At 44.1% G+C, this 18,245-nt stretch overlaps 1 protein-coding gene across 1 annotated transcript in view; it reads left to right on the top strand.

The window, feature by feature from the left end:
* The window catches only part of MYH15 (myosin heavy chain 15), a 139,295-nt gene that overhangs the window by 102,635 nt on the left and 18,415 nt on the right, over positions 1 to 18,245 (top strand). Inside the window, 6 exon segments of the mRNA XM_057488601.1 lie at positions 945 to 1,042; positions 13,523 to 13,715; positions 13,925 to 13,964; positions 13,967 to 14,015; positions 14,017 to 14,113; positions 18,054 to 18,182. Coding sequence (XP_057344584.1) covers positions 945 to 1,042; positions 13,523 to 13,715; positions 13,925 to 13,964; positions 13,967 to 14,015; positions 14,017 to 14,113; positions 18,054 to 18,182 — 606 coding nt within the window.

Below are 18,245 nucleotides of genomic sequence, written 5' to 3'. Positions count from 1 at the left end.
TCCTAACCCCTTGTTTTTATTTTGAAATTGCTACTCAGTTTTACTTTTTACTTTTGGTGGTATGTGCTAAGCACTCCTCTGAAGAGGCTATAAAAATTACTCCTGCCCTCAGGATTATCTGCCAGTTGTTAAGTGGCCAATATACAGTCGCCAACCCTGCATCCTTTATAAACATCCTCCTCAGTATCCTCCAAGGGTAGTTTGTTAGTTTATTTCTTCTTCTATATAAAGTTTATCTTTGGAACAGCCTTTAAAGATTTAATCAAACCTATGCTTTTAAACCTGGCTCACCTTTATAACATCCCTGGCAGTAATTGCCCTGTCCATATTTAAAGATTCCAAGGGGCAGGAGATTTCCCTGTCAAAGCAACCCATTTGGAGTAGGAGTGATGATTATGTGATAGTAGGAGTGTGATAACAGCTCACACTGAGTGTTAGGTGTCAAGCACATTCCTAAATTCCTTTACTGTTTCTTCATATGCCAATATTCGGGCACTCTCCCATTTCTTGCTTTCTGAATGCTTTCAACTTTTTTTCTTCTCTGTGTGATGTCCAGAATTAAATAAAAGATTCCAGGTAGGAGTTCTGATTTTGATACTTTCATTGATTCTTCCTGAAGATGGAATACATTAGGAAAACTCATGAGTAATAAATTTTGAATTTTAAATATAGTCACAGACAAGATTGTAACTTTCTATTTTGAAAAATGCTTTAGGATCCTAGTTCTTGAACTATAGCTGTAAGCCCTAAGAAGGTCAGATGAACAAAAGTATAATTGCTTGTCTCTATCCTGTTCCAGTCTTCAGGTACTTGATTTGAACCTGGATCTCTCCCAGCAACTCTAAAGATTGCTACATTAGGGACATACATTTTGAGAGGAAAAAAAAAACACCTTTTGTCCAAAAAACTGACTTAATTTAATGATTTGTATTTATGTATTTCAGGGAGCTCTGGAATGTACTGAAAGCAAGATTCTTCATTCACAGCTTGAACTCTTGGAAGCTAAAGCCTCCACAAAAGGATGTAAAATAGAAAATTTTAGGTATTTAAGATTATTTTGATAAGCAACATTTGCATATTTCTGATCACTGACTAAATGGAACACACTGTGTTTGGCTGCTTTTTTATGATCCTTATTGGAACATTACCAAAGAAACTTAGCTGGTCTAACAGGACATAAGAATCTTTCTAGTAAGCTCACCACTATTAACGTAAAGGAATACCTCTACACAGTTACTGTGAGTCTATGATTTTCTTATATTTGAGCAGCTTCTACTCTCATACAAGACTCAAGATAACACACCAAAAAAGTGTAATTATATGTACAACTTTCCTGTGTACGGTCTTTGTCACCCTAGAACAAACCTTTTTACTGGGCATTCAAGAAAGTGCTAATGATGAACAATACAGGAAAGGAACTAAACAATTTGATGCTGTTCATTAAAATTGATGCCTGATCAGAGTGAAATTCTCACATCCCCTCTGTCTGTACCTGTAGCCATTTGTTTAGAGAGAGGGGAAGCCCAGAGCTAAGCTGCTTATTGAATCCCTCCTGAAACAGCTGAGCCTTAAGAGTCAGGAAACAGAATTAGACAGGACTCACAGGCTGCAGGATCTTTTCTTAGCTTCATCATAACAAGCTGATGACTTTAGATGTTCTACTTCTTAGTTTCTGAGTGAAGTGAGGGGATAAAAGCAGTCCCGTATATGCTACAGAAGGTGGTGAGAAAGATCAGGAAGCTGATGTTCGTAAAGTGCTTCACACTCTAGATCAAAGGCACAATTATAAATACATGGCATTAACTGTGATTATATCATCTATCTGATCTGTTCCAATAAGTCAATGGGATATGCCACAAAAAAAAACATTTGAGTCTGAGGTTCAACTGGCAACTTGCCTCCAACATATTTGTTTAAACAAGATTAAAAAACCGTATTAATACATTGGGTTGACCTGGTCTCCTTCCCATAGCCCATATTCAGACAAAATTCCCATAGGAGTCATTTTATTAATATGGATAGCAAGCCACATTTGGCCCTCTGTGTGCTTTGAGTTAGCTTTGTTCTCACTCACCAGCATTTTCACATCAAGGACTGACTGTGGTGGTGAGTTCTGCTCTACTTAAGAGGCTCAAAGTCAGGTCTAAAATAATTTTTTTCCATGAAAGACAGAAAAATGGGCCCTGAAATTTGCCCTGCTTGCTTACATTAGGAACAAAAATGAGTGTCTCCTTGTGCAGTTAAAAAAAAAAATCTCATTTCAGGTAACGTCAAACTTGTGCCTATTAATAAACCTAGCTGAGGAAAAATGAATCCTCAGAGAGTCTGCACCTCTTCAGGTACACCTGAATGTCTTAGAGCAATTCTCCCATTATAATAATCTTAGTGCAAAGGAAGTCAGAGATCCAAACAGCTAGGATTGGAGGAAGGATGAACCCAAACTAGGCAGGAGCTATGAAGGGGCTGAAAAAGAAGAGGTGGGCTGGAGGGAGGCGGTGAGCTCTTCATAATAACTGTAATAGGTAATCCGTAAAGGAATGATGAGCATATCTTACAAAATATCACAAATAGTGACCCAGACTCTTTGTGTGTGAGTTTAGATTGTATCAGAAAGCCTGGCTTTAATCTGCCCTCAGGGCTAGGGGAGAAAGGATCTTGCAGAAACTGAGCAGAATGCCAGTGGGAAATACAGCTGGCCCTTCAACAACACGGCTTTGAGCTGCACAGGTCCACTGACCTGGGGATTTTTTTTCAATAAATACACCTAAAAATATTTTTGAAATTTGCAACAATCTGAAAAAATGTTTTTGGCTAGCTTACTTTATTGCAAGAAAAGATTATTATGGGTAAAACTGAAATATTTCCGGAATCTCTCGCCTGACCTTAACCCATCTCCATATCAATAATTGTTTACAAGGGGTGGGAGGAAGCTCTTCTCTCCTTCATCCAGCCAGGATGGGGAGAGAAACGGACGAGCAAGAGGAGATGACTTCTTGTAAACAATAAATGGGTTTCCCTCACTTTACGTTTCCCTTTGACTGATTTTGGCTTCACTGGTTTCCCTTGTTTTTTGCCCTGGGCTGGGAACACATTTTCTCCCCAGAGTTACACCTTGCGGTAGTCGGCAGGACCTCTGAACCCTAAATCTGTCTTCATGGGTGCAATGCTTGGGCAGGCTGCCCCTAGAGATGGTGGGGAGATACCCAGAAAGCCCCCCTGTGGATGGTGGGGACCAACCTGAGGATGATGCAGCTTCACATGGGACTCCCCATCTGCGGGGCTTACACTCGGGGAGCCTGTAGTGGGAAATTGGTCTAGAGTAAAGAGTCTCCTAGATGAGGGGCCCCTCCCCAGAATGGGGGAGGGAGAACATACCGGAAGCAGTGGAATCAGCCCTCCATGAGATAGGAAACTGTTTAGGGGCCCTAAGTGGGGTGGTTGGTGGTAGGACTTGTGGGTTGTTTTTGCTTGAGGTAGTGGAAGGGGTTACCAAGGCGAGAGATGCAATTTGGCATTGCTTGGAGGTTCTGGGCGATGACCTATGGGATGCCCTTAAGAGAGAGAGAGACAGTTATTGAGAAGACAGGTCGAGCTTCTGGAAGATACGTTAGCAGCAGCAAGGGAGGAGACGTCAGGAGAATCTGTGTTGCAGGAGACAGTGGGGGAGGGGGAGGAAAGAGTGGTGACTTAAGCCCTGGAGATGGTGGAGGAGATGTTGGGAGAGGATGAGGGGGTGGGGCTGAGGGCTGATCTGTTGCTGAGGCCACCACCCAAGGCACTCTCCTGTATTAAAGGCCTGCCCAGTTATAATTAAGAAAGTAAAAACACAACAACTCTTCAGGGGGAGGAGCCGCCCCCTCCCCAGGGTGTGGAGCACTCCATGCTCTGCCCCTGTACCCAGGATGAACTGGTGGACCTGAGTGTCCAGTATTGGCAGAAGCCATCGGAACCTCTGCTTACATGGCTTTTGCATCTCTGGGATATGGGGTAGAAAAAATTGTTATGTCAAGTACTGCAATGGGTAGACTGGCTTCCCTGATGACTCACCCTTACCTCCAGCAGTGATTGCAAAGTGCCCATCACACCTCAGTGAATCAGGCACTTCTGGATTGGCTGACAGCAGCCATCAGGGCAATTTGGCCTAATCAGGGTGATTTACCGTACTTACCCACTAGATGGAAAACTTATGCAGAACTCCAGCAGGTGTTACAGGAGTTGGGCATGAAAAATGTCATCTATAATATGGACCCCCAAGGCCCTGATGAATTGTTGTTCACTGTAGGAATGAGAAACCTGGTGCTGTATACAGCTCCCACATCTCTCTTTGGGTCCCTAGTGACTATTCTTGCTCTCCATTTAGGGTAACCCATAAGTGAGGTCACTCATACTTTAGCCGATCTGAAGGAGGTTGAAACAATAAAATCACAGAAGGAAGTACAGGCTACAACTGAAAGGAGAGGTGCAAAGGGCCCTGTGAAGGTCATGAGGACACAGATGTGTGTTGATTTGATAAAGGCAGGGTCAGTGAAAGAAAAACTTGATGGGCCACCAAATAAGATCTTTTTAGAACTGTGGCACCAGTTAAAGCCAGAGCAGTGGTTCTAGCCACTGAGGTCCAGGACACGGAAGCCAGAGGCAAAGCCCCAAGTCTGGCCTGTGTCCCTGCAGGACTTCCTGGGTAAAAGTACTCAGGATCTGCCTGTGTCCCCGACCCCACAGGAGGATGATTGGACATTGTGGTTTGAATGGTGGTGGTGGGGAGTCACAGCCCCTATCTTCAGGGATGTGGTAGGGACTGGAGGCCACATGTAGAATTAGCAATTCATTGGTCCCCATGAAAATACAATATGTCTAGTCACTGGTGGATACAGGAGCTAAACATTCTCTGATTTATGGTAACCCTGAGTATTTTTCTGGGACCCTTGCTGTGATAGATAGCTATAGGGGTAAGGAAATTAGAGTAAAGGAATCCCAAGTTCCAATTGGAATAGGGCATTTACCCTCAAAGGAGTATACTGTGTACATTTCTCCCATCCCTGAATACGTTTTGGGGGTGAATAGTCTGAAGGGCCTGTGGTTATAGACCACTTCAGGTTAGTTTAGACTGATGATAAGTGTGGTAAATGCAGTTCTGAAGGGACACCTTCAGCTGTAGCTCTGCCTGTACTTTGGTAGATGACAAATACTAAGCAATATATAATGCCTTGGATGCACAAGGAATTGGAGAATCTCTATAGGAGTTGGAGAAGGTGGGTATCATAAAGCCCACTCATAGTCATTTTAATTCCCTGGTGTAGCCAGTGAAAGAGCTGGATGGCCCCTGGTGTATTACCGTGGATTACAGGGAATTGAATAAAGTCACACCCCCTTTGCATGCTGCTGTCCCTTCTATAGCAGCTCTCATGAACACACTAAGTCATGTACTAGGGACATATCATTATGTTGTGGATCTTGCTAATGCTTTCTTCTCTATTGACATAGCACAGGAAGTCAGGAACAGTTTGCCTTCACACGGGAAGGCCAGCAGTGGACATTCACTGTCTTTCCACAGGGATATCTCCACAGTCCCATCATTTATCATGGACTTGTAGCCCAGGGCAGTTCCTAGACTGCTGCAACATCTATAGGAGAAAGAATGGGCTGTGAACAGCACCAGGGTTCAGGGACCTGGTTTGTCAGTAAAGTTTTTGGGGGTTGTCTGGTCAGGTAAAACTAAAGTTATCCCAGAAGGAGTCATAGACAAGGTCCAGGCTTTCCCTACCACTATCACTTTGGCAGAGTTGCAAGAATTTTGTGGTCTTTTGGCCTACTGGAGAGTGTTTATCCCACACTTGGCACAAATTGTGAAGTCCTTATGTGGGTTAGTATGAAAAGGCATCAGGTGGGACTGGGATGAAACATGCAGCTGCTTTGACTGCTGCTAAGCAAGCAGTCAAGGCCATACAGACCTTGAGTGTAATGGACCTATCAAGTCCCAGTAAGTTAGATGTTCATATAATGGAAGATGGCTATGCATGGGGCCTCTGGCAGTGGTTTTAACAGACCCACCAACATATTGGATTCTGGTTGCAACTGTGAAAAGGAGCAGAGGTCTGGTATACCTTGATAGAGAGGCAACTGGCTGCTGTGTACCACACCTTGCTGGCTATGAAGCCCATCACTGGAACAGCTCCTACCAAGGTAATAACCACTTATCCTATTGTGGGGTGGGTGTGAGATTGGACCCAAAGGCCACAGAGTGGTGTGGCACAGATGCCTGCACTGGCCAAATGGGGTGCATACTTACAGCAGCACAGAGCCCTTTCCACTAGCCCCTTAAGTGGAGAACTCCAGTACTTACTGGTGCCAGTGACATATACCAGTGGAAAACAGGAAGAATTTGCTTTTGAGCCATTGGTAGGCAGGAGTCCTTATCAGGAGGGAAAAGCCCCTATACCTGACAGTGCTTTTTATACAGATAGCTCCAATCATGGGCAAGCCCAAAGAGGAGGGCTTTGTCTTTCCATCCTAAGACTGAGACATTATGGAGGACAGAGAGAGGAAGAACAGTCAATGTGCTGAGTTGTGGGCAGTATGGCTCATGATCACCCAGGAGCCCTCCCCTATAGTTGTCTGCACTGACAGCTGGGCTGTCTATCAGGGCTTGACCCTGTGGCTACTGACATGGTACCATGCCAACAGGATGGTTGGTCATCAGCCCTTTTGGGAGCAAGAGTTGTGGCAAGACCTATGGGCCTCTGGTCAGATTAAGACAGTTATAGTATATAATGTAATTGACCATTTGCCTTTCACATCCCAGGAAATGATGAAGCAGATACATTGGCCCAGGTGCGTTGGCTAGAATGAATGTCTGCCTCTAATGTAGCCCAATGGTTACTTCAGCATTTGTTGCACATGGGGCAAAAGACAATGTGGGCTGTAGCCCATTGGTGGGGCTTGTCATTGACCTTTGAAGAAGTCAGCAGAGCCCAGAAGGAGTGTGCTGTGTGCTCTAAGTGGGACTTACACCAAGTCCCACAGCAACATGGGACAATATTAAAGGGGCTGATACCCCTTGACAGGTGGCAGATGGCTATATTGGGCCTCTGCCCATATCAGAAAGATATTGGTATACTATGACTTGTGTGGACACAGCTACTGGCCTGTTGGTTGCTTTTCCTGCACATCATGCAGATCAGCAAACCACCAAGAAGGGCCTAGAACATCTCTTTGCAGCCTATGACCTGCTGAGATTGAGAGCAATCAAGGCACCAACTTTATGGGGCATGCATTACAAGACTTCATGGGTGCAGTAATTAGGAATAAAGTGGAAGTCTCATGTACCATATAATCCTACTAGGTCAGGCATGATAAAGAGGTGCAATGCTTAAAATCTGGCCAGAAGTTAGACACTAATAGTCTATGGGGCTGGTCAGTCGCTTATGGAGAGTGCTGTGGCGTTTGAATGAGAAGCCCCAAAAAGGAGCCTTAAGCCCTGTGGACATGCTAATAACACACATTGCTGCCTGCCCTATACAACTGTATGTGCAAACCAAAGAGGAGTTATTGAAGCCAGGATATGGCCAGCAGAGCAACATCCTGCTGCCAGCCCCAACTGCGTTAAACCCTGGAGACTGTTGAGTGGACGTGGCCCTGGATGTTTCAACACATGGACCAGCAATGGCTGGCCCTTCTGGCACCTTGGGGAAAGGCCTGGAAGCTGGCCTCCTGTGTGGTCCTGGAGTAACAGCAGAATGACCCCCAAAGATCACAGTAGTGTTCCCCAAATGGCTGGGAGGTAAGAGCATCTTATGGGGAAATTTTGTTCTATCTTTATGGCCAGTGCATGTACCTCCCATAGCCCTATATATTGACCCATCTGTAACTCCCGCAGGGAGGGAGGTGAAAGTCTGGTATACTAGACCAGGACAAGATCCCATTCCTGCCACTGTCTTATCACAGGACCACTCTCTTGCATGTATCCTATCTGGTAGACAAGATTGGCCTATGCTGGCATTATTAAAACATGTATGTTATCACCCTTCAGGTTATTTTCTTCTATAGTTATTGTACCTTTGACCCTTCTTCTGGTTGCATCTGCTGCTTGCTGAGCATGCACAGAGCTCCCTACCAGTTCATCTGCTGACCTCTGTGGGATGGGTGAACTACAGACTTAATCTGAATAGGAATTTGAACCTAACTGGATCCTCTGGCTTGAGGGTCATCATGCTTTTATTACTGCTGTTATTGTATGTGATTTGTCTGGTTACAGTATTCCAGTTTTCTCACACAGGGGCCATTGCAGAACATGGAGAGCTAGTAGATTGTGAGGTGAGATTTCTGGAGGGGTGGGCTGTGGGTAAACTTGCAATATGTCCAGAATCTTTCAGCTGGCCTTAGTCCATCTCTATATCAATAGGTATTTACAAGGGGTGGGGAGAAGGTGTTCTGCCCTTAGTCCAGGCAGGATGGGGAGTGACATGGGCAAGCAGGAGTAGATGACTTCTTGTAAGCAATAAAGAGGTTTCCCCCACTTTATTTTTCCCTTTGACTGATTTCAGCTTCTTAGGTTTCCCTGGTTTATTTGCCCTGAGATGGGAGCACATTTTTCCCCTGGAGTTACAATTATATAGTACATAGAACATATAAAATATATGTTAATTGACTTTGTTATCAATAAGACTTCTGGTCAACAGTAGACTATTAGTAGTTAAGGTTTTGGGGCACCAAAGTTATATACAGACTTTCAAATTCACAGGGATTGGAACACGTGACTCCTGCATTGTTCAAAGCCAACTATACTAGTGAAGCATAAGGTCCTGGCAATCTGTACAGCCAGGTAAATTCTAGAGCACAAAGAAAATGCTCCCTGAAGGCAAGATGAGGTTCAAGGTCCTATATCTACTTAAACCTTGGGAAACTCCACAGAAACTGAAGGAGGACTATGAGACAGGACCCAGGAAATCAAAGAGACCATGAAAACAGGAAAGAGACTCAGAGGCATAGACAAAACATTGATGCTGCTGCACACTGGGAAATTCACTCAACTTGTTCTCTGCTGCCAAGCTGGCTCAGGACTGATCCTGAGTGAGCCATGGGCTTGTGGGTGGCAAAAAGTATGAGCAGCTGTTATGTGTGTCATATGCTTCACTACTTGTTCAACAGATATTTGAGCAACTTAATATTGGCCAGATACTGTACCTGCTTTTCTAGTCAGGGTTTCCTAATCTTTTATGGGTCGATAGGGCTATCATCAGAAAAAAGTTATTTTTGCAATTGTTGTCATTAGCATAGCTAGAGGTAGGGAGGTGACAGTGCAATTGCTGATGGACATGAGATTGGGAAGCAGCAGGGATAACTCTTGCCATTAGAGTACAGTGTGGGCCCTGGAAAAGGACAAAGTTTTACTGAGGTTTCAGGAATGTAGAGGAATAACAGGGTGCTTGAGGTTGAAACACTGTACCAATGTGCCTCCCACCCCCACCAGGACCCAGTGATGTGGAACAGCTTGCTGACCATAGACTCGCAGGCACATTAGTTTACAATAGGGTAACCCGGTAACCTTTACTGAGGTAGGTTAAAATACAACTAGCATTCTGGCTGAACCTATAGAAAACTAACAGCTTCCACTGCAACAGGCATAAAACCCTAGACACAGAGACCCCAGGTGCAGCCTTGCCCCTCTCTGCACCTGTGAGGAGTCCCATACTTTCTCTTATCCTGAATAAAACTTTCTCTGTAAGTCTCTTACCTTGCTCATTCATGAAGGTCATCCCTCGACTTCATGAACAGGAACCCCGGCATCACAAGGAGGGGAGCCAGTGTGGTCTGCTGGCTTTGATCCTCTCTGTTCTAGACCACAAAAGGAGGAATGGCATCATCAGGAAGCTGGATGGCCAAATGGTAGCTGTTAATTGTCATGTAGGTCAAGTTCTACTGACGAACCAAAATTGGGTTGACCAGTTGGTTAGGTATGTCCTGAAACTTCAGGACCACTGATTACATCCCTTCCCCAACTCAGAGTCTTCAAGGAAATGCTTAAATGTGTGAGGTCTTCTCACTTGTACAGAGCCAGGGTGTGTGCTCTTCTCCCTAGACACACCAGCTTGGTTTTGGGCAAGGAGTTTTTGGGACTGAGGCACTGAATTCCTTACACTGTCAATGTGTATTTGCTTTGGTTCAATGGCCTATAGAGGGTAGGGTTAACTTTTTCTGTATAGCATCAGATAGTGCAGAGGAGGATAAAGTCTCCTCTACCCTCTTTGGGTCTCTGGCTGAACCTAATAATTAAACTGACTTCAGACAGATTAACAGGAGTAAAGCATACACATTTTACTGAAAGTTTTCATGTTCACAGGAGTCATCATAAGAGAAGACTGAAGATGTGTCTAAGGCAGGAAGCTCTTATTATCTTTTAGACAAAGAAACCGTATGTCTGTGAAGAATCAACAGAGCAGAGAGGTTTGGGCGAGGAATAATACATGGTGAAGAATTAACAAGGTTTGTTTGCACCGGCTTCTCGCCGTAACTTTCCTGTCTCTGGTGATGAGGATGTCTTCCTTCCTCCTGGCCCAGGGAGGGTACCATTCACGTGGGAGATTTATCTCCTGCTTTCAGGGACAAAGGATAAAGGAGGTGGGGAGAGCTGAGAGTGAATTTCTTGCCTCTATTATTTCCTCAAACTCACTGAGCTTAAAATATTTAATGTGTTCAAGTGCTATGTTTTGAGGTAGTATGTCCTGAACCCCATGAATAGTAAGTATTTTTGGCTTTGCAGGTAATAGGGTCTCTAGTTCTACTCACCTTTGAAGTTGAAAGCACCCAGAGCCAATAGGAAATCAAACGGGAATGGCTGGATTTGGCCCACAGCCCATAATTTGCCCATCGCTGGCCTGTAGCCTCAGGTGTCCAGTAATAGCCCATCATCTTTTCCTTCCATGTGGTCTGCTCCTCTGAATGGAGTGATGTGAATTTTGCATGTGACTTAATTTCTTTTGTTATCCAAGTTGCTCCCAGAAGAATTTGTTTTAACCTTTCTAATTAAAAAAATATATATTTCAGTGTGTCTTTAAGAGATAGGATCTCAAACACAGACATGGTATTTAGTTAGCAAAATATGTTTTAATCATTTTAAAGCTGAATCATATGTATTAGAATTAAGAAAAAAATCTTACATTTCTCTGTTATAGATAAGCAATATTGCAAGAGAAAAAATGACCTATTGAAAATCCATTTAAAGCCATTAGTTATTTCAAGTTTTAAGTTTTTATACTGACTTGTTCTATTTTGTTTTGCATCTGGTTTCTTTTTTCAAACTGTATTTCACATTTCAGGAAAAGAAAGGAACTTCTTAGTATATTGGCCTGGCCTTTGAGTGTTTCGTTTTTCATAAAAACATACTTGAGGGAGTTTTCATTTTAAAGATGTCTTGACTCTGCACAAAATGTGTCGATTGTCTAGTGGCCTTTTTCGAAGTCTGTATCATATTCAAGCCTCTCAAACAGCAGTCCCATCTACTTGTCTACAGGCACTCACGAAGTTTCATCAGTGACTGAGGAAAAAGTACAGTTTGAAACTGTTTGTTTGCTTAGTAGACTGTATCTCTGTACGGAGGATTTTGACCCCAAACTAGGGCTGCTTTAGTGTTTCTGTATGAGAAGAATCAGCTGTGGCGAAACAGAGCGTCTGCCCAATATAAAATAGAGTCTCCCAGGGTCTAGTGCTGCCGAGTGCACGCACCATGCATTAGTCTGCTCAGGCTGCTGCAACGGTGTGTTAAACAACAGAAACTTCTTTTCTCACAATTCTCGAGGCTGGAAGGCCAAGATCAAGATGTCAGTGAAGTTTGGTCGCTTCTGAGCCTTCCTCCTTGGCTTGCAGGTGGCCACCTCTGCACTGTCTCTTCATGTGGTCTTTCTTCTGAACATGTATTCCTGGTGTTTCTTTGTGAGTCTAAAGTTCCTTTTTTTTTATAAGGACGCCAGTTAGACCCACCTTAATGGCCTCATTTTACCTTAATTTCTCCTTTAAAAGTCCCTGTTTCCAACCAAATACAGTCATATTCTGAAATACTCAGGGTTAGGGCTTCAACATAGGAATTTGGGGTGGGGGAGTGGATCACATTCAGCCTGTAAAAGTCTCTATTAAGTTTGCATACTAGCATCCCTATAGGATTCTGATCTGGGAACTGAACAAAAAGCCCAGGACCTCAGGATAGGCATGAGAAGCTAGCCTCAGCTTATGAGGGCCAGGGATATGGGGTTAGCAGAGGAGAGGTGCTAATTCTGGGTTCTGGAACGAGAAAGAGTTACTTCCCTTACATTTCCCTAATTACTTCTGAGACCACCCCACCGATAGGGAGAAACATGGTCATAGAAAGTGGCCCCTCTACTCCTGCCACCCAGTTGGAAACTGACCCACACTCGTCCTCCTCTGCAGGCTGCAGCCTTCCTGAGGGTCCTTGAGCTCAGAACACAGGCTCAATGACAGTTCACTGTGGAACCTAATGCCGACCCAAGAGGAATATATTTTTGCTGTTTGTGATGACAGACTCTATGAAGCAGAAGAATAGAAAAGTTCTTCCCTCCTCTGTCTTGTCTGTCCAGCCACTAGGCCCTATTTTATAGAGCAAGCGTAACAGGGCATGCGTTAGCTACAGCAGTTGAACTGTCCTGACTTATAACCACTAAATCTCAGTGGCTCAAAACTATCCAAGTTTATGTTTGCATAACGTCAGTCCAGTGTGGGGATGGGATGGAGAATGGACCACTGTTCTTCAAAGTCATTCCAGAACCCAGGTTCCTTCCATCCTGTGAGGACATGATCTTCCCTGTGTGGCCACCAAGTCTGCCATAGATGGGGGAAGTGGGTGCAGCGTCTCAGAAGTAAAAACGCTGCAGGGGCAGATTGGAAATCCTTCTGCTCCACAGCCCATTGGCCAGAATTCAGTCACGAGGCCCCAGATGAACTGTGAGAAGGCTGGGACATGACTGCTGTAGGTTCCCCCATTTGTTATATTGCCTTCTTGAACACACATCTGCTGTCAGATTATAAACAACTGTAGATCAGTATTGCTGGTGCTCAGCACCTGTCCCAACCTGGGTATCTCTTGCTTTAATCAAACCTGTTTCACCATGGAAAGTACTTAGAATATTGTGGCTGTCTGAAAAAGCCTTGTTCCTTCATCCTTAGCCATTCCAGGAAATCTAGATTGTTTGCCCTAGATTGTCTTTTATGGAGTCTTAGATAATGCTAAGGCTGCCCTACAGGAACTTCAAAAAATATTGTGGAACTTTCCTTGATTCTTCTGGGAAATTGGCCTGGGAATCTTAGTCTGCTATGATTGACACAAATGTGCACTAACCTAACCCTTCAATCTTTATGATTTTTAAATGAAAACTCTTTAAACTCATTTTGTTGATTGCCCAGGGTTTTTCTTGAATTTTAATTTTTTTCTGTTTCCTAAAGTGCTGTGTACACAGCAGGTAACCTTTCTTAATTTGGGTGCATGATTCTTTGCCCGTGAAAGTTATTTTAAAATTAGGAGGAACCAGCCGTGTGCTATTGACTCCCTGCAGTCTAGTCTGGATTCTGAAACTAGAAGAGGAATTGAGACAACGCAGGTGAAGAAGAACATGGAAGGGGACCTCAGTGAGAAGGAACTCCAGCTTAGCTATGCTACCTGGCAGGTGTCAGAGGCAACCAAATTCCTGGGTCAGGTTCAGATTCAAATCAAGGTATTCTCCAGTTGTAATCTGGGGTGGGAGGGCCTCTGCTTATGGAAGCAAACCAAGTGACAGATTGTGTTGAGCAATAAAAGTGAAGACAGAAGTTTAATCCTTCAAGAGAGGGGGAACATGCTTCTGTTCACATTGGTGGAGCTTATGCACATGTCCTGTGTGCCAGTGATCTCAGGGGTCTGCATTCCAGGCCTGTACTTTCACAGGACCTTTAGGGGTGGCTAGATGACAGCACACAGATGAACAGTGCCTGAAGGAGCAGGTGGCTGTGGCTGAGTGGCACAGCTCTCTTCTTCAGTCTGAGGTCCTTGCAAGAGCAGGCAGAATAGGGGCGCAGGCTGATGGAGGAAGAGCTCCTGAAAGCCACGGAGAGAATCCATCTTTCCCATACCCAGGTGGGGCCCATAAACTCTTCCCATTTGCTGTGTCAGCTGGGTGAAGGCGGCAGTGCCCACACATGCGTCAGCCTCGGATTGCACAGCTGCCACATCAAGCCTTTGAGGCACAGAGAGTGCCTGTGGCACCAGAGCAGTGGGCACATGCTTCATTCATTCCCAACTGTATCAGTTCCCTTGTACTGCTGTGACAAAGTACCACAAATTGTGTGGTGTCAAACAACAAATTTATTCTTAGTTCTGAAGGCTAGAAATCTGAAATCAAATTGTTGGCAGGGCCATGGTCCCTCTGATGCTCATAGGTGAATCCTTCCTGTCTTTCCTAGCTTGCTCTGGCAATCTTTGGTGTTCATAGCTTGTGGATGCATCACTCCAGTCCTCCACCTCCACATGACATTCTCTCTATGTGTCTTAATAGCATCTGCCTTTTGTGATTATGTTTCTGTCTAGATTTCCTCCTTTAATTAAGGACATCAGTCATATTGGATTAGGGTCACCCTTAATGGCCTCATTTTAACTTTGATTACCTATGTAAAGACCCTGTTTTTAAAAAAAATAATGTTTGATATCTTGATCTGGGTGATGGTTACATGTCAAAATTCATCAAGCTACATATATACCAAGATTTGTGCATTTTATTGTATATATTATATGTACTGTATGTATTATACTATATATTGTATTCTGTATATTAGTATATATATATATATATATACATACACATATATATGTATATACATATGTATGTATAACCCTATTTCAGCATAAGATCACTGAGGTACTGGGATTGGGAATTCAAACTTTTCTGGAGGGGACACAATTTGACCCATTACACTAAGTCTGGAAGAATTGACTATCAGGACATTCACAGCCAGGGTGCTGGGGAGAGAGAGACGAACACCCCCTAGCATTCCAGAACTACTTGCCTGCCTCTCCTGTTCCCTTGAAACATCCCAGGATTTTAAAAAGTGCTCCTGACTCAGAGCCAGGAGATTTCTAACTATTCTGAGTGTCTTCTGACAATCTGATGAGCTGCAGGATTCTGACTTCTCAGGGAAGGTTATGTAAGTGATACGAAGCAAGAATTCTCAGATCCTTTGCCATTCATAGCATCAGGAGAAACCACTGTGGCTAGGACAAATGTGTGTAAGAAATAGGTCACCCCACAATCATTTTTAGGGCAGCCACTTTAACCTGGACATGCATACATGATATAGACACAGAATGTCTCCACTGTCGTAGAGAAGTGAAGACCTAAGTGAGCAGCCCATAGTGCATGGCTGTGAGGGCAATGATGGAACAAGCCCTTCCCTGCAGGCAGCCTTCCTGACAATCCCAGACTGAGGCAGCTGCACAATATGCTGGAGCTGAGTCATGAAGGACATGGAAGAAATCAGCCAGGCAGAGAAAAGTCAAGGGCCAGAGGCATGAGGGAAGAGGGAATTTGGGATGTTAGGGAAATCGATATACTCACTAGAGCATGGTGGGGTGTGGAGGAGAGATGAGCAGAAATAATGCTAAGAGGCAGGGAGAGCCAGACCACCAGAAACCTTGAGTTTGAGACTGATGGAATTTGAATTCTATCTTACAGCTAGTGGGGATCCAGTGAAGAATTTTAAGTAACTGAGAGTGAAATGATCAGATTTGCATTTTAAGAAGTTTGCTCTGAGGATTGCCGTGAAGGATGCATTAAAACAACAAGGGGCAGAACTCCCATGCTCTGGGGTATTTAAAAGGGCTGTGATTATTTTGGTTGCCACGGGGGCTGGGAAGTGCCAATGACATATAGTGGGCAGGGTCCAGAGATGCTAATACTCCTACTGGTGAGAGATAATCCCCTAACACAAAGAATTGCCCCTCCCAGAATGCCAGTTGTGTCTCCATTGAAAAATACTGCAGTAAGAGGGAGTATAAACCAGAGATGTATGAGCTGCAGGCATTGCATCTAATTCGTGCCTACAGTTTGACTGTTGTGTCCGTATACATGACATAACCCTGTTTGGATACCATGTAGTATAGAACAAATAGGCTGTAGGTTATGCATAACTCCCAGCAGGCTAATTCATGTCAACATTTTCTTTCTCTCTCAAGAAGGCTCATCTATGTGGAATGAGTGCTCAACTATATGGAATTATCTATACTTTCATAAAGTAGAATATTGAATTTTTAAAAAGTAAACCATCAACTATCTGTAGTACTTAATAGCTATTAGTAACAAACCCTTTGCCATGTACCTTATAACTGATAATGCACCAATGGGTCAAAAAAAGTGATGAAAAATAACTAGCCTAGGGACAGATGAGGACATCATCCAGAGCAAAAACAGGAATAGAAAGGAGGAGATGAGTTTGAAAAAGCAAAAGATGATGAGGCAGTAGAAGCCTGGTCTGTAGGCAGAGTTCCTGAAACTTTAGGTGATTACGTGAAATTGCCACAAAAATACAAACTCTCAGATTTCATTCCAGACCTACTGAGTCAGAATCTCTGCAGTGGGACCCAGGAATCAAATGAGTTTTCAAGTGCTGCTTCTGGGACAGAGACTCCCCTTTGACTGGCATTATCTAGGTGATATTACATTGCTCATAAGGATCTCTCCCCAAGCCTAACTATGCAGACACCTTGACATTACTAGAATGTTATCGATCTTCCAGTAACATAACTAACCTTTTATGGAACCATCTTTACCTCTTCTGCATTCCCAGACCTCTAGCCTTAGAATAAACATACAAAGTCAAACTTACCTTTGGCTGATTACATGTGTCCTTTTGCAAACCCAGGCTGTGACAATCTGGATTGCCGTTTTGCACAATACCCTGTAATACCCTTCCTCCACAAAGAACCAATTAAAGAGTCATTCAGCTTGAAAAGGTTTTAACCATCATCATCCTAGCAGATTTTAAATGATTCCATGTGTGAACAAATCAGTATTGATAGTTGCACCTTCCTTTACAAAGAAAGACTGGGCAGTAAGCATCTAGAAAATATTCCAGGAAAATACTTATCCCCTCTTCCCCAAATGCACCCTCCCAAGGGGAAAGCCTGGGGGTGCACAGAACACTGCTCTCTGTAAGGACAGAGGAGGGCAGTCTTGATGAAGATGCTTCATGCCGTCCGGGAAGCAGGGTAGAACCTGTGTGGTTGGAATATTTTTCTTTCTATTTCTGAGGCTCAGTCCTGCCACTGAGAGAGGCACTAGCTAGCAGGAAGTGAAAGGACAAAAAGGAGAAATCAAAAATAGGAAGCCTGTGCCTTTTATATACCCTCTCTACGCTAAGGTTTCACACCCTCAGAAAAACTGTGCTTCAAACATGGACTGAATAGCGGCAACAGGAGCTCCAGCCTCTAGTGTCACAACCCAGGAAGAAAAGAAGTAGCTAGGACCAGACGCCGAACACAAAGAATCCTCCGATGTGCTGGGGGCTTCTAAGTGCTGGGGGATGAGGCTCATTCAAACACTCTCCCCACCTCACTGCCAAGTCAGCTAGAAGGGAGGTACATAAAGAGGAGCTTTGTATTTTTTATCTTGAGCAGCATGCTGGAAACTGATGTATTTCCCAACACCCCTACCTGCCAAATGTCTGCTGCTGACCTTGACTTCTGCTCTGGGATACTTGCTTCTACCACATCAAAAAGCAGGAAAACATTCCTCAACAAGTTGAAAACCAAGCACACTTTGAGGCTTCTAGGTTATCCAGATCCATTTGCACTTCCTGATTCAGGCTTCCATCTCTTTAGTACTGAACTGTAGCTGAAATCCCCTCCATACAAATAGACCTTTGATGGCAGAGGAGGGTTGGAAGCGTTGCTTAACTGAGTATGGCTGACGAGAATAAAACTCATTCCTGGCCCGAGTCCACTCCCATTGCATGTCCTGAGCAGACAAACTTGCTTCTGTGTCCCTGGTCTCAATCTGCCTGATGAAAGTGCTGCTTTTCCTTAGAACATGAGGGTCCTCAGCCGGAGGAAGAAACTGGAAGTTGATACTGCCAGGATGCAGAAAGGAGCCGAAGAGTTGGTGCAAGGGTGTCAAAATGCAGAAGAGACGGCCAAGGGGGCAGCCTCCGAGGGGGCTTCATGGACTGCTCGCTCACTCCTGTCTTCCAGAGCTGACCGTAGCAGTAGCCAAGGGACA

The sequence above is a fragment of the Manis pentadactyla genome, chromosome 1 (assembly GCF_030020395.1).
Source record: "Manis pentadactyla isolate mManPen7 chromosome 1, mManPen7.hap1, whole genome shotgun sequence".
In the NCBI taxonomy this organism is placed as follows: Eukaryota; Metazoa; Chordata; class Mammalia; order Pholidota; family Manidae; genus Manis; species Manis pentadactyla.
Note: the sequence above shows the minus strand (reverse complement) of the source record. Positions and strands in the feature narration are given on the sequence as shown.